Consider the following 21846-nt stretch of genomic DNA (forward strand, 5'->3'; position numbering starts at 1 on the left):
TAAAGTATTATTAGGTGACGGTTTATTTGTGGTCTGTTGCCATTGATTTGCATTGGTGCTGCAGACACAAAACAGTTTTTATAAGCCTGCCTCTGGATGCAGTGAAGCAATAGGGAATTGCTAACTAAGGTGAATATTGCATTTACATAGAGCAATGACTGTCTCCATTGTCTTGTAATCTGCAGTTTCCGAGGAGGAAGAGGAGGAGGCGGCGACACAGGCGTTTATCTTCAGTTCCACGTGGGCAGAGCCGGATCCATTTAAACGTAAGTCTCTTGCAGTAAGCCGGTCTTGTCCATGTTCTGCATGTCCTCCTGCTAATCTATTTTGACCCCATTAATTTTGCTGGTGAACATTGAGATTACACAAATTTGTCCTGGTGGTTTAGCAGTGATTCATTCATTTTCCTTTTTATATGAACAGGTCCTGCTGATCCGATAGGGGTGCTTCAGATTTCATCAGTGACCGGTAAGTACAACTCTTTTTTTTTTCTACCGCTGTGTAATCCGACGTGTGTGTTTTGAAAAGTCATAACATGCCTATGTCTGAGGTTTATGTGCGAATTTTCTGTATAGAATTGCATTAGATGTGGAAAACGCGCAGGCAAAAATGCATGTAATCCGCAAATTACTTGTATTAATAAAGTTTTGTCAAAGCCAAGTACCAAAAAAGCAGAGCAGTAAAAGTCATAAAAATAAGCTGTTGAATTCACTTGTCACAGCAGAATATATATATATATATATATATATATATATATATATATATATATATATATATATATATATATATACACATATACATATACATACACACACAGTGGGGCAAAAAAGTATTTGGTCTGTCAGCAATAGTGCAAGTTCCACCACTTAAAAAGATGAGAGGCGTCTGTAATTTACATCATAGGTAGACCTCAACTATGGGAGACAAACTGAGAAAAAAAAAATCCAGAAAATCACATTGTCTGTTTTTTTTATCATTTTTTTTTGCATATTATGGTTGAAAATAAGTATTTGGTCAGAAACAAACAATCAAGATTTCTGGCTCTCACAGACCTGTAACTTCTTCAAGAGTCTCCTCTTTCCTCCACTCATTACCTATAGTAATGGCTCCTGTTTAAACTTGTTATCAGTATAAAAAGACACCTGTGCACACCCTCAAACAGTCTGACTCCAAACTCCACTATGGTGAAGACCAAAGAGCTGTCAAAGGACACCAGAAACAAAATTGTAGCCCTGCACCAGGCTGGGAAGACTGAATCTGCAATAGCCAACCAGCTTGGAGTGAAGAAATCAACAGTGGGAGCAATAATTAGAAAATGGAAGACATACAAGACCACTGATAATCTCCCTCGATCTGGGGCTCCACGCAAAATCCCACCCCGTGGGGTCAGAATGATCACAAGAACGGTGAGCAAAAATCCCAGAACCACGCGGGGGGACCTAGTGAATGAACTGCAGAGAGCTGGGACCAATGTAACAAGGCCTACCATAAGTAACACACTACGCCACCATGGACTCAGATCCTGCAGTGCCAGACGTGTCCCACTGCTTAAGCCAGTACATGTCCGGGCCCGTCTGAAGTTTGCTAGAGAGCATTTGGATGATCCAGAGGAGTTTTGGGAGAATGTCCTATGGTCTGATGAAACCAAACTGGAACTGTTTGGTAGAAACACAACTTGTCGTGTTTGGAGGAAAAAGAATACTGAGTTGCATCCATCAAACACCATACCTACTGTAAAGCATGGTGGTGGAAACATCATGCTTTGGGGCTGTTTCTCTGCAAAGGGGCCAGGACGACTGATCCGGGTACATGAAAGAATGAATGGGGCCATGTATCGTGAGATTTTGAGTGCAAACCTCCTTCCATCAGCAAGGGCATTGAAGATGAAACGTGGCTGGGTCTTTCAACATGACAATGATCCAAATCACACCGCCAGGGCAACGAAGGAGTGGCTTCGTAAGAAGCATTTCAAGGTTCTGGAGTGGCCTAGCCAGTCTCCAGATCTCAACCCTATAGAAAACCTTTGGAGGGAGTTGAAAGTCCGTGTTGCCAAGCGAAAAGCCAAAAACATCACTGCTCTAGAGGAGATCTGCATGGAGGAATGGGCCAACAAACCAACAACAGTGTGTGGCAACCTTGTGAAGACTTACAGAAAACGTTTGACCTCTGTCATTGCCAACAAAGGATATATTACAAAGTATTGAGATGAAATTTTGTTTCTGACCAAATACTTATTTTCCACCATAATATGCAAATAAAATGTTAAAAAAACAGACAATGTGATTTTCTGGATTTTTTTTTTCTCAGTTTGTCTCCCATAGTTGAGGTCTACCTATGATGTAAATTACAGACGCCTCTCACCTTTTTAAGTGGTGGAACTTGCACTATTGCTGACTGACTAAATACTTTTTTGCCCCACTGTGTGTGTGTATGTATGTATGTGTGTATGTATATATATATATATATATATATATATATATATATATATGTATGTATGTATATATGTATATATATATATATATATATATATATATATATATATATATATATATATATATATATATATATATATATATATATATATATATATATATATATACATTAACCATCAGTGCTAAAGTGCAGCTGTGCAAATTATTCAGCCCACCAAGACCTCACTATTGATGGGTATTGTGAATAACATGTTACGTGATAGAGGTTAAAAAAATAGCTTAATGGCCAATTATTATTAAAAGAAAATCAGGTGTCCTTATCCCCAAGATTGTAATAGAAGCACACTTACATATACATCTTAATCATGGCTGCCATGATCCACGGCGTCCTCCCGCGCACACTGCGCATGTCCGTGACGTCATAGCCAGAGATCCACAATGCTCAGCCCCGCAGCTGCGCAGAGTCGTCGGAGGACCATGGCGCCATATTAACTAAGGGTGGCTTTGCCCAAATGGATAACGGACTCCCACATACTATTGATAAGACTATACATATACCACAATAGCGATCCTATCTTCCCTGAACTCTGCACCACTCAAAAAACAATGAAATTATACAAGAAATGCAAAAAAAATAAAGACTATAAAAACTAAAGCACCCCATAAACGGTCATATGCATGTAAATAGTATTCTCTAATTGGGGAAAACACTTGATGTGCCGCCGTATTTAAAAGGGTGCGGACATAAGTCTAATATACGTCACCAAGTCTAGGATACCCCCAAAGACATGACATGACATGGACCCGTAGAAGCGCCGTTGCGCGAAACGGCCGTCGTCCGGTCTCTCCACACTCCCGCTCCCTAACACTCTCCTGCCGAAGCTGCGCTATGTCCACTATGGCTTGTTGTGCTGAATAAAGGACTCGTTTCTTGCAATTGGACTATGTCTTGGATATGCTAAGCACCATCCTTTCCTCATGTGAAAACTGAGTTCGTCCTGCCTAAATAGATCACACTTGCAGAGTCTTAATTGCTGGTCAGCTTGTTCAGTGCCGGTCATTTTTTTTCTTCTTACTTGAGAGGTGAATTTGTGTGTGTATGTATGTATGTATATGTATATATTAGTCACTTCAGTCTTTCTGTCCTTCTGTCTGTCTTTTTTGTCTGTCATGGATATTCATTGGTCGCGGGTTCTGTCTGTCATGGAATCCAAGTCGCTGATTGGTCGCGGCAAAACAGCCACGACCAATCAGCGACGGGCACAGTCCAAAAGAAAATGGCCGCTCCTTCCTCCCCGCAGTCGCTGCCCGGAGCCCGCATGCTCCCCTCCAGTCACCGCTCACATAGGGTTAATGCCGGCGGTAACGGACCGCATTATGCCGCGGGTAACTCACTCCGTTACCGCCGCTATTAACTCTGTGTGACCAAGTTTACTATTGATGCTGCCTATGCAGCGTCAATAGTAAAATCATCTAATGTTAAAAATAATAAAAAAAATAAATCATTATATACTCCCGTTCCGCCGCTTTTCCCGCTCCTCGCGACGCTCCGGTGACCGCTCCATGCAACCGGTAGGTTCCGGTGGCAATGATATGCAACAAAGACCTGCCATGACGTCACGGTCATGTGACCGCGACGTCCTCACAGGTCCTGCGCGAGAAGGACCTGCCATGACGTCACAGTCATGCGACCGCGACGTCATCACAACCTAGGACCAGAAGCTGCCGCGCGGTGACAGAACTACAAGGGGCCCTTGGTTCGGAAGGTGAGTATGTTTATTTTTTATTTTTTAACCTGTGACATACATGGCTGGGCAATATACAACTTGGCTGGGCAATATACTACGTGGCTCTGCTGTATACTACGTCACTGGGCAATATACTACGTCGCTGTGCAATATACTACGTGGCTGGGCAATATACTAGGTGGCTGGGCAATATACTAGCGGGAAAGGCGGTGGAAGATGAGTATATAATGATTTTTTTATTTTTAACATTAGATGTTTTTACTATTGACGCTGCATAGGCAGCATCAATAGTAAAAACTTGGTCACACGGGGTTAATAGCAGCGGTAACGGAGTGAGTTACCCGCGGCATAACACGGTCCGTTACCGCCGGCATTAACCCTGTGTGAGCGGTGACTGCGGGGAGGAAGGAGTGGCCATTTTCTTCCGGACTGTGCCCGTCACTGATTGGTCGTAGCTGTTTTGCCACGACCAATCAGCGACTTGGAATTCCATGACAGACAGAGGCTGCGACCAATGAATATCTGTGACAGAAGGAAGTGACCCTTAGACAATGATATAGTAGATATATATATTAATTACATTCTTATCTAAATATACAGAATAAGGAGGGCTAGATTTCCCCTTCAGAAAATTCCTAGTAAAAAAACAGGATTTTTGGTTGCTTACCGTAAAATCTGTTTCTCGGAGCCTCCATGGGGGGACACAGGAACCATGGGGTGTATGCTGCTGCCACTAGGAGGCTGACACTATGCACGAAAAAAGGTAACTCCTACTCTGCAGTATACACCCCACTGACTGGCATTATGTACTTCAGTTAGTGCGAAAGCAGTAGAAGAAAGACCACAAGGTTGAAACATAACCTAAAACATAAGAACTGTATACGTGAGAACAGTCATAAAAAAACAGAAAACTGAGAAACATTGGGAGGGTGCTGTGTCCCCTAATGGAGGCTCCGAGAAACAGATTTTACAGGAAGCAACCAAAAATCCTGTTTTCTCTATCGCCTCTCATTGGGGGACACAGGAACCATGGTATGTCCCAAAGCAGTCCCTAGGGTGGGGAAAACAGACTTCCATCAGGTCAGAGGACTCACCACTGCCGCCTGCAAGATCCTTTTGCCTAGGCTGGCGTCCGCCGAAGCGTAGGTATGGACCTTGTAAAATTTGGCCAACGTGTGGATGGAAGACCAGGTTGCTGCTTTGCAAAGCTGCAGGGCGGAAGCCCTGTGGCGCACCGCCCAGGAGGCGCCGACTGCCCGGGTAGAGTGAGCCTTTATCCCTGGAGGGGCACTCTGTTCTTGACCCGGTAAGCCTCCAGAATTGCCGTTCTGATCCAGCGAGCAATAGTCGCTTTAGAAGTCGGTAGGCCTCTACGCGTGCCATCAGGAATGACGAAAAGAAAATCTGTCTTCCGGAAAGCGAACGTTCTATCCAGGTAGATCCTCACCGCCCTGACAAGGTCCAGCTTGTTCAACGATCGCTCCAGAGGATGAGTCGGAGCTGGACAAAAGGAAGGTAGAACAATGTCCTCGTTGAGGTGGAAGGTAGAAACCACCTTAGGAAGGAAGGAAGGCGGAAGCCTGAGGACCACCTTGTCTTGGTGAATGACCAAGAACGGAGGTCGGCAAGAGAGAGCCGCCAACTAGGAAAGGCGGCGGTTAGAAGTGATTGCCACATGAAAGGCCACCTTCCACGATAGAACTGACAGGGGAATCTCCCTGAGAGGCTCAAAGGGGGAAACCCTCAGAACGTCCAGTATCAGATTTAGATCCCATGAATCCACCGGGGCCCTATACGGAGGGACAGCGTAGGCTGCTCCTTGAAGGAAGGTCTTAACCTGTGGCCGAGAAGATAAACTCTTCAGAAAAAGGATGGAGAGCGCAGAAACCTGGCCCTTCAGGGAACTAAGAGCAAAGCCTGAAACCAGTCCTGCCTGAAGGAAGGCCAAAATGGAAGGCAGGGAAAAGGACATAGGTGAGGTGAAACGCGGTTGGACTCGCACCAACGGAAATAAGCCTTCCAGGTACGATGGTAGATCCTGGAAGACGAAGGCTTCCTAGCCTGGAACATGGTGTGGATCACCCGGTCCGAAAGGCCAGATGCTCTTAGAACTGCGGTCTCAACAGCCACGCCGTTAAACTGAGCGGCAGATCGGACCCTGAGACAGCAGATCAGGCCTGTCTGGAAGGTGCCAGGGGGCGTCCGCGAGAAGGTTGACTATCTCTGCGAACCAAGCTCTCCTGGGCCAATCCGGGGCGATCAGAATGACCGGCACCCCTTCCGCTTTGATCTTTTTCAACAGCTTGGGAAGCAAGGTAAGGGGTGGGAACAGGTAGGGCAGCACAAATCGTGACCAAGGAATGGCCAGAGTGTCGATGCCCACTGCAAGAGGATCGCGAGACCTGGAGACGAACTGAGGAACCTTCCTGTTCGTACGAGACTCCGTGAGGTCCACATCCGGAGTCCATCGAAGACAAATCTGATGGAAGACTTCCTGGTGCAAGGACGATTCTCCTGCCGCGAGACCCTCGCGGCTGAGTAAGTCGGCGGCCCAATTGTCCACACCGGGGATATGCACCGCAGATATCACCGGAACCGTTGCCTCTGCCCAGAGGAGGATCTTGGATACCTCGGCAAGGACCAAGGAGCTCAGAGTCTCCCCCTGATGGTTGACATAAGCCACAGCCGTGGCGTTGTCTGTCTGGATTCGGATTGGTATTCCCTTGAGAATCCTTTCCCAGTGACGGAGGGACAGAAAAATGGCCCGAATCTCGAGGACATTAATCGGGAGAGATTACTCCTGCGCCGACCAACGGCGTGGCGAAACGACGCACCCCAGCCGAGCAGGCTGGCGTCCGTTTTCACAACCTGCCAGTGAACTGGAAGGAAGGACCTGCCCTGGGAGATGAGAGGTGACGTTAGCCACCAGTTGAGAGAGCGTTTGACCCGGAGAGAGAGTCAGATCGGACGATCCAGGGAGAAGACCAACCTGTCCCACTGAGACAGAATGGCTTGTTGAAGAGGTCGCAAATGAAATTGGGCGAAGGGAATCGCTTCCAATGTTGCTACCATCCTCCCCAGATCCTTCATGGCCGATCGGAAGAGGGAGGCAGAGGACCCTGGAGCAAACGTATGTCCCGACGAAAGATGGATCTCTTGTCTTCGGGAAGAAAGACTTTGGTCTGACAAGTGTCGAAGAGCATGCCCAGAAAGATGATGCGCTGAGAAGGAATAAGGCAGGACTTCTTCCGGTTGACTAGCCACCCGAAATGGGCTAGGGTGTCAAACGATGGACAGGCTTTCGTGAGCATGAGAAAAGGATGGAGCCTTCATGAGGATGTTGTCGAGGTATGGAAACAGAACCAGGCCTCTGACCCTCAAGATGGCTGTCAGTGCCGCCATGATCTTCGTGAAAACTCTTGGGGCGGTTGCAAGATCGAACGGCAGGGCGACAAACTGAAAATGTTCTTGGAGCACCGCAAAGAGCAGGAATCGGTGATGTCCCAGGAATATCGGGACATGGAGGTAGGCGTCCTGAATATCTATGGAACACAGAAATTCCAGAGCCTCCATGAAAGCAGTTACCGAACGAAGGGATTCCATCCTGAAGTGCTTCAGACGAACTCTCCTGTTCAGTAATTTGAGATCCAGAATGGGACGAACCTTGTCATCTTTTTTCGGTACCACAAAAAGGTTTGAATAGAAACCTGTGAACCGTTCTTTTTCTGGGACGGGAACGATTACCCGGCTTTGAGGAGAGAAGCGATGGATGCGAAGAAACCCGGAACTAGAGCAGGATCTCTTGGAGGTCGGGATTCGAAGAAGCGATCCCGGGGTCGTGAAACGAACTCTATCTTGTATCCCGAGGATACAACTTCCCTGACCCATGCGTCCTCTACTGAGGAGATCCAGACGTCCCTGAAGAAGAGGAGACGGCCGCCCAGCCTGGGAGGTGGGTTGGGGTCTTGCCGAGAGTCATGCCGAGGTGGATCTTCCAGTCCTGGACCTGGAGGATCTACCCTGGGGGTAGCGAGGACGCCAGGAAGGAGTGGGCCTAAAGGATACGGTCTTCTTCTCCTGACGTGCCTGTGGCCTCTGTTGCTGCTGGGGAAAAGAGTTTGACGCCGAAAAGCGACGAAAAGGCCGAAAGGACCGAAATTGACGTCTAGGGGGAGGACGACGAGGTTTGGCCTGGGGAAGAAGAGAACTTGTGCCCCCGGTGGCGTCCTTAATGATTTGGTCCAGCGTAGAACCAAAGAGACGAGACCCCTGAAAAGGCAGGCTGGTAAGGGACTTTTTAGAAGACAAATCCGCCTGCCAAGCCTTAAGCCAAACGGTCTGGCGGATGGCAACCGCGTTGCTGGACGCCTGAGCCGCACAAGACGCAGCATCCAGGGAGGCGGAGACCAGATATTCACCCGCGTGAGAAATCTGGTTGGCAAGTTTCGCCATCTGTCCGGGTGGAGCCGCGTCCAGAATGCCCCGACGGAGTTGTTTGGCCCACTTGGATATGGATTTTGAAACCCAGGTGGAAGCAAAGGCCGGGCAAAGACTAGCTGAGGCCACTTCAAAGGCTGACTTCGCAAAAGATTCTGAGACTCTATCGTTAGAATCCTTCAAAGATGCTCCGCCGGACAGTGGAAGGACCGTGTTGGTGGACAGTCTGGAAACCGGAGGATCCACCGAAGGAGAAGCAGTCCAATTAGCGGTGAGCTCTGGAGAAAAGGGATATAAAACACCAAGTCGCTTTCCTCTCTGAAAGCGTCTGGTCGGGTTCTTTCTCTGGTCATAATCTCCTCAAATTCCGGGTGAGGAGCAAAAAACTTGGAAGGTGGTTTAGCCCGTCTAAATGAAACCGCCTGATCTGCGGGTTCCGTAGAGGACTCCTTGATGCCACAGGTGTGATTTATCGCTCCAATGAGATTCTGAACCATATCCCTCATGGTAGCGATTTGGTTCGAATCCAGCTCCGAAACATCCTGCGCATCTGAGAACGCCTCGCCTGACTCGGGGGAGGAGGACCGGGGGGAAGTCGACCGCAGAGAAGGACCGTGTGGTGAGATGGAGCGAGAAGAGGACTCAGACCGGCGTTCCTGTCTGGACCTTTTGCGGCTTGCAATGGAGGGCTCGGACGAAGCTTCCTGCGACCCGCTGGCTACTGCGGGGGTCTGCAGGGGTAATCGGTCCAGCACTGACACCAGTGTTTGAGACACCCGTGTTAGATCCGCCACCAATTGTGACAGAGCGGAAACCCAGCCTGGGGTGGGGGTATCGCTCTCGAGCGGAGCAGCCGGGGGATCCTGGGCGGTGGGAACAATCGGGTTGCTGCAGGCCTGACAGAGTGGAGAGGACGGACCTGAGGGAAGTTTGCAGTTACAAGACGAACATGCAAAGTATTTGACTAAGGCAGAGGAATTGGAGGAAGTAGGACGACGAGAGCTGCCCCCTTTAGAGGTAGACATTTTGAAAAGGTCCCTGAAGAAAATGCCAGAGGGTTAGGGGACAGAGGGGTATGTCAGTCTGCAGTGCAGAGCTACTCACGGCAGACGAAAAAACGGATTCCAGAGGAAGCTGTACGGCTTGATGGGATGGGCCTCTGGTGAGAAGTAGTCCTTTTAGGCAGGAGGGTGGTATGGGCTCCTGCCGCAATCTGGACCGATCTGCGGATGGTGACCGCTGAGATGTGGCGACAAATGTCGGTACAAAGAGGAGAGGACTCGTGGTTCAGGAGTCCCAAGATGGCGCCGGTGGGCGGAGAAGAGGCGGCGCCGCAGTGAAATTGTCGGGCGGGAGAAAAGCCCACCCGATGGAAGGGGGCGGAGTCCGGCACCGGAAGTACACCCGGGCAGAAGCCGGGGCCTAAATTAGAGACCGGTGACCGGCAGTGAAGGGCCGTGGCATCGGAACGGTGCGCCGCAGGGAGGAAGCGGCGCAGCAGCCTAGCAAAGCCGCCGCGCTGAAGAAAAGGTATGAACGGCCGCTTACAGCGGCCGGAGCAGCACAACTGCAGGGACCCGAAGCGGTGTGGCAGCCTGACAAGGCCGCATTAGCAAGGTGGCCGCTGAGAGCAGCTGAAACAGCGCGGTCACAGGAGCAAGAAGCGGCGCGGTGGTCCGTAAAGGCAGCCGCGCCGGAACAGGGGGCAGGGCGGCCGCAGCCACGGAAGCAGCGCGGCAGCTGAGGAGAGATGGGACCCATTATTAAATGCATATGCCCCGGGAAAAGGCTCCTACCTCTGCCCGCATGTAAGGCGACCCGCATCTGAAACCCCCTAAATAAAGCACCCCCTTTTGAGGATCTGGGATGGGATGCATGGGAAAATACTCACCTTAAACATCCCACGCCGGTGCTAACCTGGAAGGGATGAGACGTCCAGGGAGCTGATGGACGTCCTCATCTCCGCAACCGACAGGCTCTGGTGGGCGAGTGGGTGGGGGACGGAGGCAGGACCGGACTTCTGAGCACGTTTGTGTGCTAGGATCTTGGTCCTGCTGAGGGAACTATGAGGATACGGGGTGGCAGTACAGACCGTACTCATAGTCCGCATTGTGGGACTACAGGTGTGACTGTTCACCCTGTATCCCTCCGGAGAACTTGTAAGAAAACGACGCACATTGAGGAAGATAAGGGTCTAATGAAAGACCCATGTCCTCCTCCTACTGACACTAAGCTAAACTGGAGTACATAATGCCAGTCGTTGGGGTGTACACTGCAGAGGAGCAGCTAACTTTTTTATTTGCATAGTGTCAGCCTCCTAGTGGCAGCAGCATACACCCCATGGTTCCTGTGTCCCCCAATGAGAGGCGATAGAGAAAAATAAATATATATTGCATCCACTGCCATTATTCTTGCATGCCATAATTTCTGTCTAGGAAGCACGGTCAGTGCCTGTTCGTGGGTGCAAGTCTTACATCGGACAGGTCACGGTTTTATGTGGGTTACACATGTAGAATTGTCTGCTATTTATAGTTGCATAATGAATGAAGACCCGAGCAGACGGACCTGGTGTAGGGTGAAGACATTGCAGTAGATTGCCCCTAGCATGGCATATCCAGAGCCTACAGCAATGCCTTTAATAAAAGGAGACTGTAAGCTGCACGTCTGCACAGTGTGCCCTCTGCTGGTCACTTGCGGAAATACAGGAAATAGTGGTGTGGTTGGCAAAAACTGATCTGGCACACAAAAAAAGGACTCGTGATGCAGTAATAAAAATGGCACGGCATAAAGCTAATAAGAATGGGGCAAATGGATACATATCTTGTAAATCCCATAGGATTGTGTGTGATCAGGCAATTAATACAACTGTTCATGCACAGGGAATGTTTAATTGAGCACCAGTTCCCAGCTTTCGTTAACTTTCTGGATATTTAACTATTATTGTACAGATTTGAGTTGACATTGACTTTTTTATTTTCTTTGCCAGTGAATACATCCGAGGATGAAATCGACGACGATGCAATAGCTGAAACGCAGCTTTTTTGTTCTGACGCAGAATCAATAGGACTAAGTGACAAAGCGACTCCAGAACCCGTGGAAAGAAGTGTAAATGAAACTGTCCAGTCCTCAAGTGATGAGCAAGAATCTGAAAGGGACGTCCAACAATTGTCTCATGAAACAATGTCTCTGGATGCTACACAACCAGTCTCCCAGTGCTTGTCTGACAGAGGTTCTCAAGAGACTGGTACGTTGCCGCACCTTAAGAAGGAGGTTCCAGCCTCAGCCTGGATGAAAGACCTTCAGCAAGAAGGAGAATCTGCAGATCTGGAAGGAAGCAGTGAAACAGAAAATGCTACCAGAACTGATGAGCAATCGCTGAAATTGGAGCTTGAAGCCACGCAGTTGAATGTTGAAGAAGGTCCATCGGTACAGGAACCTCCAGCGCAGACAATTACCCCAATATACAAAGATAATCAGGGATCTGACGTACCATCAGAGACGATGGAGCAGCCGCTAGATGATGAAGAGACACAGGCCACGGATAATGATGCCACTCAGGCTTACAGCCTCGATGTCCCAGATTCAGATGGTGGTACCGCACATGTCCCAGGTTCAGACAGTGGTACCGCACAAGTCCCAGGTTCAGACAGTGGTACCGCACAAGTCCCAGGTTCAGATAGTGGTACCGCACAAGTCCCAGGTTCAGATAGTGGTACCGCACAAGTCCCAGGTTCAGATAGTGGTACCGCACAGGTCCCAGGTTCAGATAGTGGTACCGCACAGGTCCCAGGTTCAGATAGTGGTACCGCACAGGTCCCAGGTTCAGATAGTGGTACCGCACAGGTCCCAGGTTCAGATAGTGGTACCGCACAGGTCCCAGGTTCAGATAGTGGTACCGCACAGGTCCCAGGTTCAGATAGTGGTACCGCACAGGTCCCAGGTTCAGATAGTGGTACCGCACAGGTCCCAGGTTCAGATAGTGGTACCGCACAGGTCCCAGGTTCAGATAGTGGTACCGCACAGGTCCCAGGTTCAGATAGTGGTACCGCACAGGTCCCAGGTTCAGATAGTGGTACCGCACAGGTCCCAGGTTCAGATAGTGGTACCGCACAGGTCCCAGGTTCAGATAGTGGTACCGCACAAGTCCCAGGTTCAGATAGTGGTACCGCACAAGTCCCAGGTTCAGATAGTGGTACCGCACAAGTCCCAGGTTCAGATAGTGGTACCGCACAAGTCCCAGGTTCAGATAGTGGTAACACACTAGCTTGCAGTCTGTCTAAAGAAACCGCAGGGGATGGCGCCACTGCCAGTGTACATAGAGATGGGACAGGAAACGAAAACACGCAGGCGGTAGAGCCAAGCATTACTGCTGCGGAGGAACTAGCGCCTGAGACGTCTACTGTAGGCATCAGGAAGCTGTCTTCAAGAAGAGGTTAGTGGTCATGATCGGATTCAAGTTATCAAGGGACTATGATCATTTGCAAGTTGCTCAAATTCATGTAAATTAACAATTTCTTACACAGTGCCACCTATTTATTAGAACATCTGGCATACAGGTAGCCACAAGATATGACTTGGCATTCAGAGGCCATGCTAAGATGCACCCACTTTACTGAAGTGTCAGGCGTGCAGTCATTCATATTAAATGCTAATAGGGAGTCTATTACCAAGGTAGATAAGTATATGCTGACTCAACTGCAGGTCCTACTAAGTCTGATGAATTCTTCCTAAATGCTTTCAGGTCAATAAATAACGCGAAACGTGAGCCAATCAGTTTTGTAGCTTAATTTACTTATAGGTGGCAAGCTCCATATATGTCAGCATAGACTTACATTACTGCAGCCCTTTACTTTCTCCTTGCTGATGTCCGCTGCAGGCGCACATAGCGATAACTAAAAGAATACGAATATCTTATGCTAGGTCCACGCTATATTTGTGGCCAATGGCGGGAGATGTAAGCCTGACAGTGGCTACAGTCTGGCTGCTGAGACATCCGTCCACCATAAGGACTCTCTATAACAAAACTAATCGTGCACGGTACACGTTTCTTTGCATTAGCCCTCTGTATAGGAAAGCAAAAATGGGATCTGGAAGAAAACCCTTTTGGCAATATTACTTTAAACATCGGTAAAACCTCTCCATGAATACTGTCGGCCAAGTGTACAGAGGCATCTTCCTTACACAACGAGTAAATTACAATCTGTGTTAGTGAACAGACCTGTGATTATAGCAGCCTCAACGCTGACTCATAGTGTGTAACATGAAGGAAGGGTAGAAACACCTGACCGTGACCAAGTTTCGGCTCCATTGCAACATAGCAGACATTCATAACAGCTTCCATCTGATCAATTAGGAGCACAAACGTCACAGAGCTCTATCCTTGTAAGACCTAAGAGTGCTGTAAAGTTTTCATTTTTTACTGGAGTAATGCATTAATTACCCAGGTAGGTGTCATATCCTCTTTAAAATGACTGCATTTGAAATCCTAATATTTAAAGGGAACCTGTCAGCAGGATTGCAAAGAGCAGATTTTGCCTGCAGAAAAAAACTCGATGTGACTTAGGCTAGGTTCACATTGCGTTTTAATGTGAGCGCTAGCGGACAGCGTTGCACGGCGAAATTAACGCCGTGCAACGCGTCCGTTAGCGCTCCCATTGCCCGCAATGTTAAAGCGCATTGCTAGCGCGTGTCATTTTCGGCACGCGCTAGCGATGTGCCGTTCTTTTGTAGCGCGCCTTGGACGCTGCTTGCAGCGTCCGCGGCGCGCCCGAGGTCCGTTCCCCGCTCTCGCAGATCGGGGATCTGCGAGAGCGGGGACGTTTAACGCGACCCCGAAAAAGACATTGCGTTAGCGCAACCCGCTAACGCTTAGCGCTAAACGGGTTGCAGTAACGCAGTGTGACCCCAGCCTTAGGCTATGTTCTCACGATCAGGAATTGGCAGCGCTTTGGACACGGCTTTAATATATTCTGCCCAATAGGATCATGTCATGTGAACTTCACAATGCTTCCTTCCATGGCTGCATGGGTGTAACATCCTCTTTATAATGTAATATTTTTTTTTCAGTACATTTTCTTGTCTAAGTGCCTCAAAATGTTTTTGCAGTTCAATACATTCAGCACGTTAAAAAATATAATGGATTTGCTTGTTCTTTATTTGTTGCATTAACGCTTTTATGTATCACAGGTTTAAGCAGAAGTAAGAAAAATGAAGAACCTGAAAAGAACATTCAGGTGATTAAATCCTAATGATTCACGCAGACAGAAGTTTGGTAACCTTTCTCCCCTATGTTTTCTCACATAACAGAGTTGCTATGTTGCAAAATTGCTCAGTGCAGATTTTTCCAATAAATTTCCTAGTTGCGTTAAATTTCTCTCCATAGTACGTAAAACAAATTACACATTGCACTCGTCATTTACCTCCTCTGTCTTTTGTTCAGCAGACTCCACCGGAAAAAAAAGAGCAGCCAGAAAAGGCTTCTGCAAGCCCAGGTTCCCAAAGGGAGAAACCGGATGAACAAAGTGCTGGTGAACCACAACTATCTGAGCCAGAGAAAAAAGAGGTAGAAGCCGAGAAAGAAACGAGAAGAAGAGGAGGGAGGAGAGTTGCAGAATCACAGGTCGAAACTACAGCAAAGGAAGAAGTTCCTGTCGCAACAACTTCTCGAAAGAGAACCAGAAAGAATTCCTCAGAGGCTGAACCATCAGCCTCCGGAATTAATGAGCAGCGTGGTAGGAGGCAAGTTTCTAGAAAGAGCGCAAGAAAATTAATTAATGAAGAGGAACTTGAGCAGTCTGCTTCCAAAATTGAGGAGAGTCTTGCCACAGAAATCCTACCAGTAAATCCTCCTGGTGAGATAGAAAGTCTGACAGAAGATGACAACAAAGGTATTCCTGTCGTACCGACAACCAAGGTGTCATGTGATCAAGCTTCTTTGGAGAACAAGGAAATCGCATGCCCCGAGACATCTATATCATCACCTGTTATTGAAATCAATGAGCCTATAGAGTCCAATAAAAATGAGAAACCGGCAAAAAACAAAAGACAAGTTGCAGTAAAGCGGAAGAATGAAGCACAATCTGTTGATAACTCAGAGAAAGACCAAGATAAAAATGAAGAAATTCAGAAGAAGGATGAGAGCAAACAATCAGAGAAGATAAAACAAGAAGAAATTCAAGGAAGAAAAGCAAATCGGAAATCTCGTGTTAAGCCACCAGAATCGGACAAAAGTGAGGACACCCCAGCCAATATATCCGAAGAAAGCAAAAAGATTGAAGAAGTCTGTCCACCTGATATAACTTCTGGGAATGAAAAATCAAGAAGAACACGGAGGAGTCTGAAGGAGGAAACTAAAGAAGAACCTGAACATGTACAAGAGGTCGAGAGAAAAACCAGGCGGAGTCCGAGTGTGAAAAATACTGAACCAAAAAATAAAGAAAATAAACAAGAAAACCAGGAGGATAAGCCAACAAGTAATAAAATGCAGAAAATAACCAAAAATAAGTCAAAGGAGGAAACCACAAAACCAGAAGAAGATATTAAAATTGAAGATCATACAGTAGTTAGAAAATCAAGGAGAACACAGAAGAATGTTAAGGAGGAACAGAAAACTGAAGATAATAAAGAAGCCCATGAAACATCCATCAGTGATTCTCAAACATCCAGACGAAGTAGAAGAGAAAATCGAGGAGAAGTCAGTATGGTGAAAGAAGAAATAGTAAAGGAAACCACCTCCAGAAGAACCAGGAGACACTCAAAGGAAGAAGAGGATGTGAAATTGGAAGAAGATCAAAATAAAAAGCCTAAGAGGACTAAAAAGGATTCAAAGGAAGAGTCAAAGATTGAAGAAACAGTTAAGGAAAGTTTTCATGAAGTCAAAGAAGAAGATGTTGAAAAAAAGACCACACGTAAAACTAGAAAAAATCTCAAGGATGACGAAAAAGAGTCAAAACAGACTGAGGACAACTCCAAGTCTGAAAGATCGACAAGGACACGAGCAAAGACTTCTAATGAAAGCCGAGAGTCCCACGAAGAGTTAGAAGTGAAGAAGACTGCAGAGGAGGAGAGCAGCAAACTGTCCCCGCAGGAGGAGAAATCTCAGCCTGCAGTTGGGAGGGGCAGACGAGCTGCTAAAAAAGAAGATATACCTCAGGTCTCCACCCCTGTTTCTTCAAGAAAGCGAGGTCAAGCAACAAAGGCAGAAGAAGTGAAACGGAAGAAATCTGAGAAGGAAGAAGATCAAAAAGAAGAAGAGTTACAAATGGTAGAAACACCAAAAAGTAGAAAAGGGAGGCCAAGAAAACTAATTTCAGTATCGGAAAATTCGCAGACTGTAAAGGTAAGAGGAAATGGTGTTTATCTGGAAAAATCTTTAATAGGGCAGAAACTCTGGGATAAAAGAGGGTCTCTGGGTACAGCTTTCGCTAGGTTTAAATTATAAAAAAAACAAAAGCTGTAACCCGCAGGTACTTTATAGTATTTGTTTACAAGCTGCAGCAGTGAGGTCACATCTACAGTGCAAGTGACTGCTGCAGCCTATCATGGAGCTCAGTGGCTGGTTTCATCTAGGTTGTCAGGGCGACAGACCTAAGTGATTGGCTGCAGTGGTAACGTGCTTTAGATGTGACATCACTGCTGCAAAACATGGGCCAGAGCAGTGGTGAAGAGGTGTTCCCGGAAGCTGCAAAGGGGCATGAGTAACAGCACTTAGCAATTTTCGCTTGATTAAAATAATAAGCTGAAGAAATTTTGTTTGGACACCCCTTACCCCCTGGGCCATTATCCGTTTTAGTGTTTTCGTTTTTTTGATCCTCTTCTTCCCAGAGCCGTTATATATATATATATTTTTTTTTTTTTAACGTCAATATGGCCATATGAGGGTTTGTTTTTTTGCGGAACGAGTTGTACTTTTGAATGAAACCATTGGTTTTAACATGTCGTTTGCTGGAAAACAGAAAAAAATTCCAAGTGCGGTGAAATTGCAAAAAAAGTGGAATTCCACACTTGTTTTTTTCTTTTTACCATGTTTACTAAATGCTAAAACTGACCCGCAGTTTTGATTCTCTAGGTCATTACGAGTTCATGGACACCAAACATGTCTAGGTTATTTTTTATTTGTGGTGAAAAAAAGTGCCTTTTTTCCAAGAGATGTAGTGTTTTTATTTTTCGTGATTTGGGGCTGAGTGAGGGCTTATTTTTTGCGCACCGAGCCGACATTTTTATTGATACCAATTTGGTGTATATACGATCTTCTGATCTCCCGTTATTGCATTTTTACAATGCAGTGACAACCAAACAAAAACTTAATTATGGCGTTTTGATTTTTTTCTTGTTACAGCGTTTACCGATCGGGTTAATTCTTTTTTTTTTTTTTTTTTATATTGATCAGATGATTCTGAACACAGCGATACCAGAGATTGACAGCAGCATTTAACGGGTTAACAGCCATGGATGGAACGCGATTCCACCCGTGGCTGTTAGAGGCACACGGCAGCTGTTCAAAATGACCGACATGTGCCGGGAAAGATGTGGGCTCAGCGTTGGAGCCCACATCAAAGGGAAGGATTCCGACGTGTGTATTATTATGGCCAACGTCTGAAAGGGGTTAAAAGGAACCTGTCACGTCCAGAGCTCTATACCTCTTCATACTGCTCTGAAGATGTCTTCTTATGTCTGTATGTCTTACATTAAGGAAATCTCCCCACCTGATCCATCCCCATCTCGAGGCACCCGCCAAAGTTCTGCATTAAGTACCACACCAGAGGCCAGAACACCTCGACGCACCAACAGAACATTCACTTCAGTCGCTGCCACCAGTCCGTATGTTGCTCAGTCGGGATCTGCTCCTAAGGTTTGTCTTGACTGAAGCTGTCATGATGGTTACATGGTTCCTAATCCTGACCTGATCATGCTTTATACTTATTTGATTACACATTCATCCCTATTCTTTATTTTTTTTTTGCCACTGATGTTTATATTTCTCTTTCAGATTCTGTTCACCGGTGTGGTGGATACGGAAGGCGAGGAGGCGATCCGTTCTTTGGGTGGAGAGATTGCAGAATCCGTGTTTGACTGTACCCACCTTGTAACTGACCGGGTCCGAAGAACTGTGAAATTTCTTTGTGCCCTCGCAAGGGGTATTCCCATTGTCACTCTGGCCTGGATAGATAAGGTGCGAATGTGTTACTCTTGTCCTATAATATGTCATCAATGTCAGATTAGTGGTGGCCAGATGTAAACCATGTACAGAGCAGATCACCACGGCTCTGTACATTGTTTTGTGGCCGCCTTCAGTTTCTGCTGCTGTTTCGATTCTCTTTAGTGGATAATCTCTTCAATCTTGAATTTTCTTTGCAGTGTAAGAAGAGCGGATGCTTCTTGTCCCCAAATGGATTTCTCGTTAATGATAAAGAACAGGAGAAAACCTTTAACTTCATGTTGTCACGATCTTTGCAGAAAGCGAAGAAGCGACCACTTTTAGAGGTACCCAAAGTCATTTTTCAGCCATAAGTCCTCTTGCATACTTAAAGTAAAAGAAACTCAATAGGTTACTATATGTCTGGACTACACAAAGACTCTGGCGGTCTATTATTGTTTTTAAAGAGATTTTTTTTTTAAATCGTATAGGCCTTTTAATTCTGAGCAGATCTATGGGTGTCTGACTTTTTTTTTTTTTTTTTTTTAGTCCTCCACTGCTTGCCTTCGAAGTGTGCAGCTTTGGAGACGGGAGCAACTACGTACGCAAGACACCTCTAGTATAACTATATCATTCTAGTAACTCGTAAATGGATGTTAGCGGTATATTTCTAAGAATAATAGGAAATGGCACACCCCTTTTAATATTGAGTTGCACACAGCGCAGTGGTCTAAAAACTCCTCCAGGCCGGTGGTTTAGCCATTTGTGCAGCTATTTATGCAGAGTGATACTAAATAGCCGCTGCTTTTTTTTGCATAAATGGATTTGTCATTGTAGGGCTATGAAATTCATGTAACTGCGAATGTCAAACCTGAACCCGACCACATGAAAGATATCATCCGCTGCAGCGGAGCGACCTTCCTCCCTAAATTGCCTCGGTCATTCAAGGTAAAGGAGAACATGAATGTCATTAGTGAACATATTAAGCTGACTTTGACTTCAGACCATATGATCTTTGCTGACTTTATATTCTTAGGAAAAATGTGTTATTGTATCCTGTCCTGAAGACGCTGCTCGTTGCAAGTCAGTCCCAGCATCGGTTCCCATCACATCAGCGGAGTTTATCCTCAGTGGAATCTTGCGTCAGGAAGTAAACCCAACAGCGTACCTGCTGAACCCCACGGCGCCGGACACTGGGCCCACCCCAGCTAAGCGGAGGCGCTGAGTCTGTATAGAGACCTCTCACCATTTATTGCATAGTATTATTCGCTTTGTGCAGTTTTTTTTTTTCTTCATGGAATTTGCATTGGAGATGTGGAGCAGCTGTACGGCGGTCACAATCAACACAGGGGTCTTCTCATATTGGTAGAACAGTGGACTGCCAAGTACCACTTCTGTATCCACAAGTGAAGATTAACATGTAAAAGTGTTTTTTCCAATATGCACATGACCAGAATAGAAACCAAATTTTATCTGTTCACCCGTATTAATATGTGAGGGATTGGTATGATACAATTCCCTTTTTGGTGTTTATGTTCCTTTTATCACGCACAATCCTCTTAGGTCCTGCACTTTTATTTTTATCCTAATGCCTCTAAAATAAAGTATATAATTGTTCTATAAGGCATTACTAAAAATGTCTTACTGATTTTTGTTTCTACACCTCTGGTACAGATCTAGTTTCTTCATAGTAACAGTTAAAGCCTCTGTAGACTGATCCTATTAGTTATTTTCCCTCCCATTTGATAGGTTATCGAGAAGTAAATGATGGAAAAAAAAAAAAAAAGTATAAATAAAGAATCTGACTGTACAGAATTGGTTATCTGTTCCAATGGAGACACTTTGGGCTGTAGAAACTAAAACAATAATACATTCTTAATTATGCCCTAGTGCCAATATGAAGGTAAATATTGCCTTTAAATCTGTTTTGCAAATTGTTCCCATACTTATTACTGCATAAGATTGGAATAGTCCCTTAGCATCAGTTATTGCTTCTTCCCAAGTTCCCAATAGTCAGAAGTGAATCGGCTAAATGTTGCAGTGGTAGTAAAGCGTAACTGTAATTTTTATTTCATAAATCAATTGTACGCGTGAAAATAAGAAACTTTTGTAATTTCTCATCCCAGAACTCTGCTTCTTTTGCTTCCTGAACTGTTCGTTCACTCTCCATTAGTGATGAGCGAGTGTGCTCGTTACTCGAGATTTCCGATCATGCTCTGGTGATCTCCGAGTATTTTGGGCATGCTCGGAGATTTAGTTTGTGGCGCTGCAGCTGCATGACTTGTGGCTGCTAGACAGCCTGAATACATGTGGGGATTGCCTGTTTGTTAGGGAATCATGTGTTCAGGCTGTCTAGCAGCCGCAAATCATGCAGCTGCGGCGACACAAACTAAATCTCCGAGCAGGCGCAAAATACTCGAACACCCGAGCACGCTCGCTCATCACTACTCTCCATACAATTTTTCCCATTGGCAGCGAAGGGCATTCACTAGCTTTAGATTTCGAGCTGTTAATCTTAATCAGTTTGTAAGGCCTAGAAGTTCTCCTTGTACTCGAAAGTCGACACTACAGAAGTGAATTCCTCTGATGGGGTCACGTAGTCCTGAAGAAGACTCTCTGCATGTTTGACATTGTAGACTGTATAGATATCATGTGTCTAGACCGGGGATCCCTGACACGTTGCAAATTCTCTACCTGTATATAGTGCTCAGCATTCCTGTACATAATAAACACGTGCTATTTTGTATTCTCGTTTTCAGTCTTTCCCCCGCCCTTTTTCTTACTTATAACCTTTCATGGTCCACCAACTCTGATTTAGTTTATGCAGTGATTTCTATCTTATTACAAACCACAAGCACAAAATTATTGTACCTCTGCAACCTAATTCATACCTCAGACAAAATGTCATGGTGCTGGGCTGCGAGGCTATGCAACTATTGCAAAACTATACTCATCATGGGCAGTCGGAGCTTGCTGTTTGGTCGTGTACTGTTAAAGTTGGGAGTGCCAAAACATAGGGCAATCAGACCTCAAAAACACTACTTACACCATTATTGAATAACCTATTGGCAGGGTGTGTTTGAGATATATACAT

The 21846-nt window shown here is 46.0% G+C and overlaps 1 protein-coding gene across 4 annotated transcripts in view; it reads left to right on the top strand.

Moving 5' to 3' along the window:
- The window catches only part of MDC1 (mediator of DNA damage checkpoint 1), a 30043-nt gene extending 8545 nt beyond the window's left edge, over window positions 1-21498 (top strand). For 2 of the 4 annotated variants that reach the window (XM_069746470.1, XM_069746467.1), the window contains exons 7-16: window positions 186-266; window positions 424-468; window positions 11604-13049; window positions 14804-14850; window positions 15057-16955; window positions 18309-18467; window positions 18606-18788; window positions 18974-19099; window positions 19590-19700; window positions 19789-21498. In XM_069746470.1, the coding sequence (XP_069602571.1) occupies window positions 186-266; window positions 424-468; window positions 11604-13049; window positions 14804-14850; window positions 15057-16955; window positions 18309-18467; window positions 18606-18788; window positions 18974-19099; window positions 19590-19700; window positions 19789-19977 (4286 nt within the window). In that variant the 3' untranslated portion in view covers window positions 19978-21498. The remainder of the gene's footprint in view (window positions 1-185; window positions 267-423; window positions 469-11603; window positions 13050-14803; window positions 14851-15056; window positions 16956-18308; window positions 18468-18605; window positions 18789-18973; window positions 19100-19589; window positions 19701-19788) is intronic. The other 2 variants (XM_069746468.1, XM_069746469.1) reach the window with 1 other exon arrangement.
- Window positions 21499-21846: the final 348 nt, after the last annotated feature.

This window comes from Ranitomeya imitator, chromosome 2 (genome assembly GCF_032444005.1).
Source record: "Ranitomeya imitator isolate aRanImi1 chromosome 2, aRanImi1.pri, whole genome shotgun sequence".
Taxonomy (NCBI): Eukaryota; Metazoa; Chordata; class Amphibia; order Anura; family Dendrobatidae; genus Ranitomeya; species Ranitomeya imitator.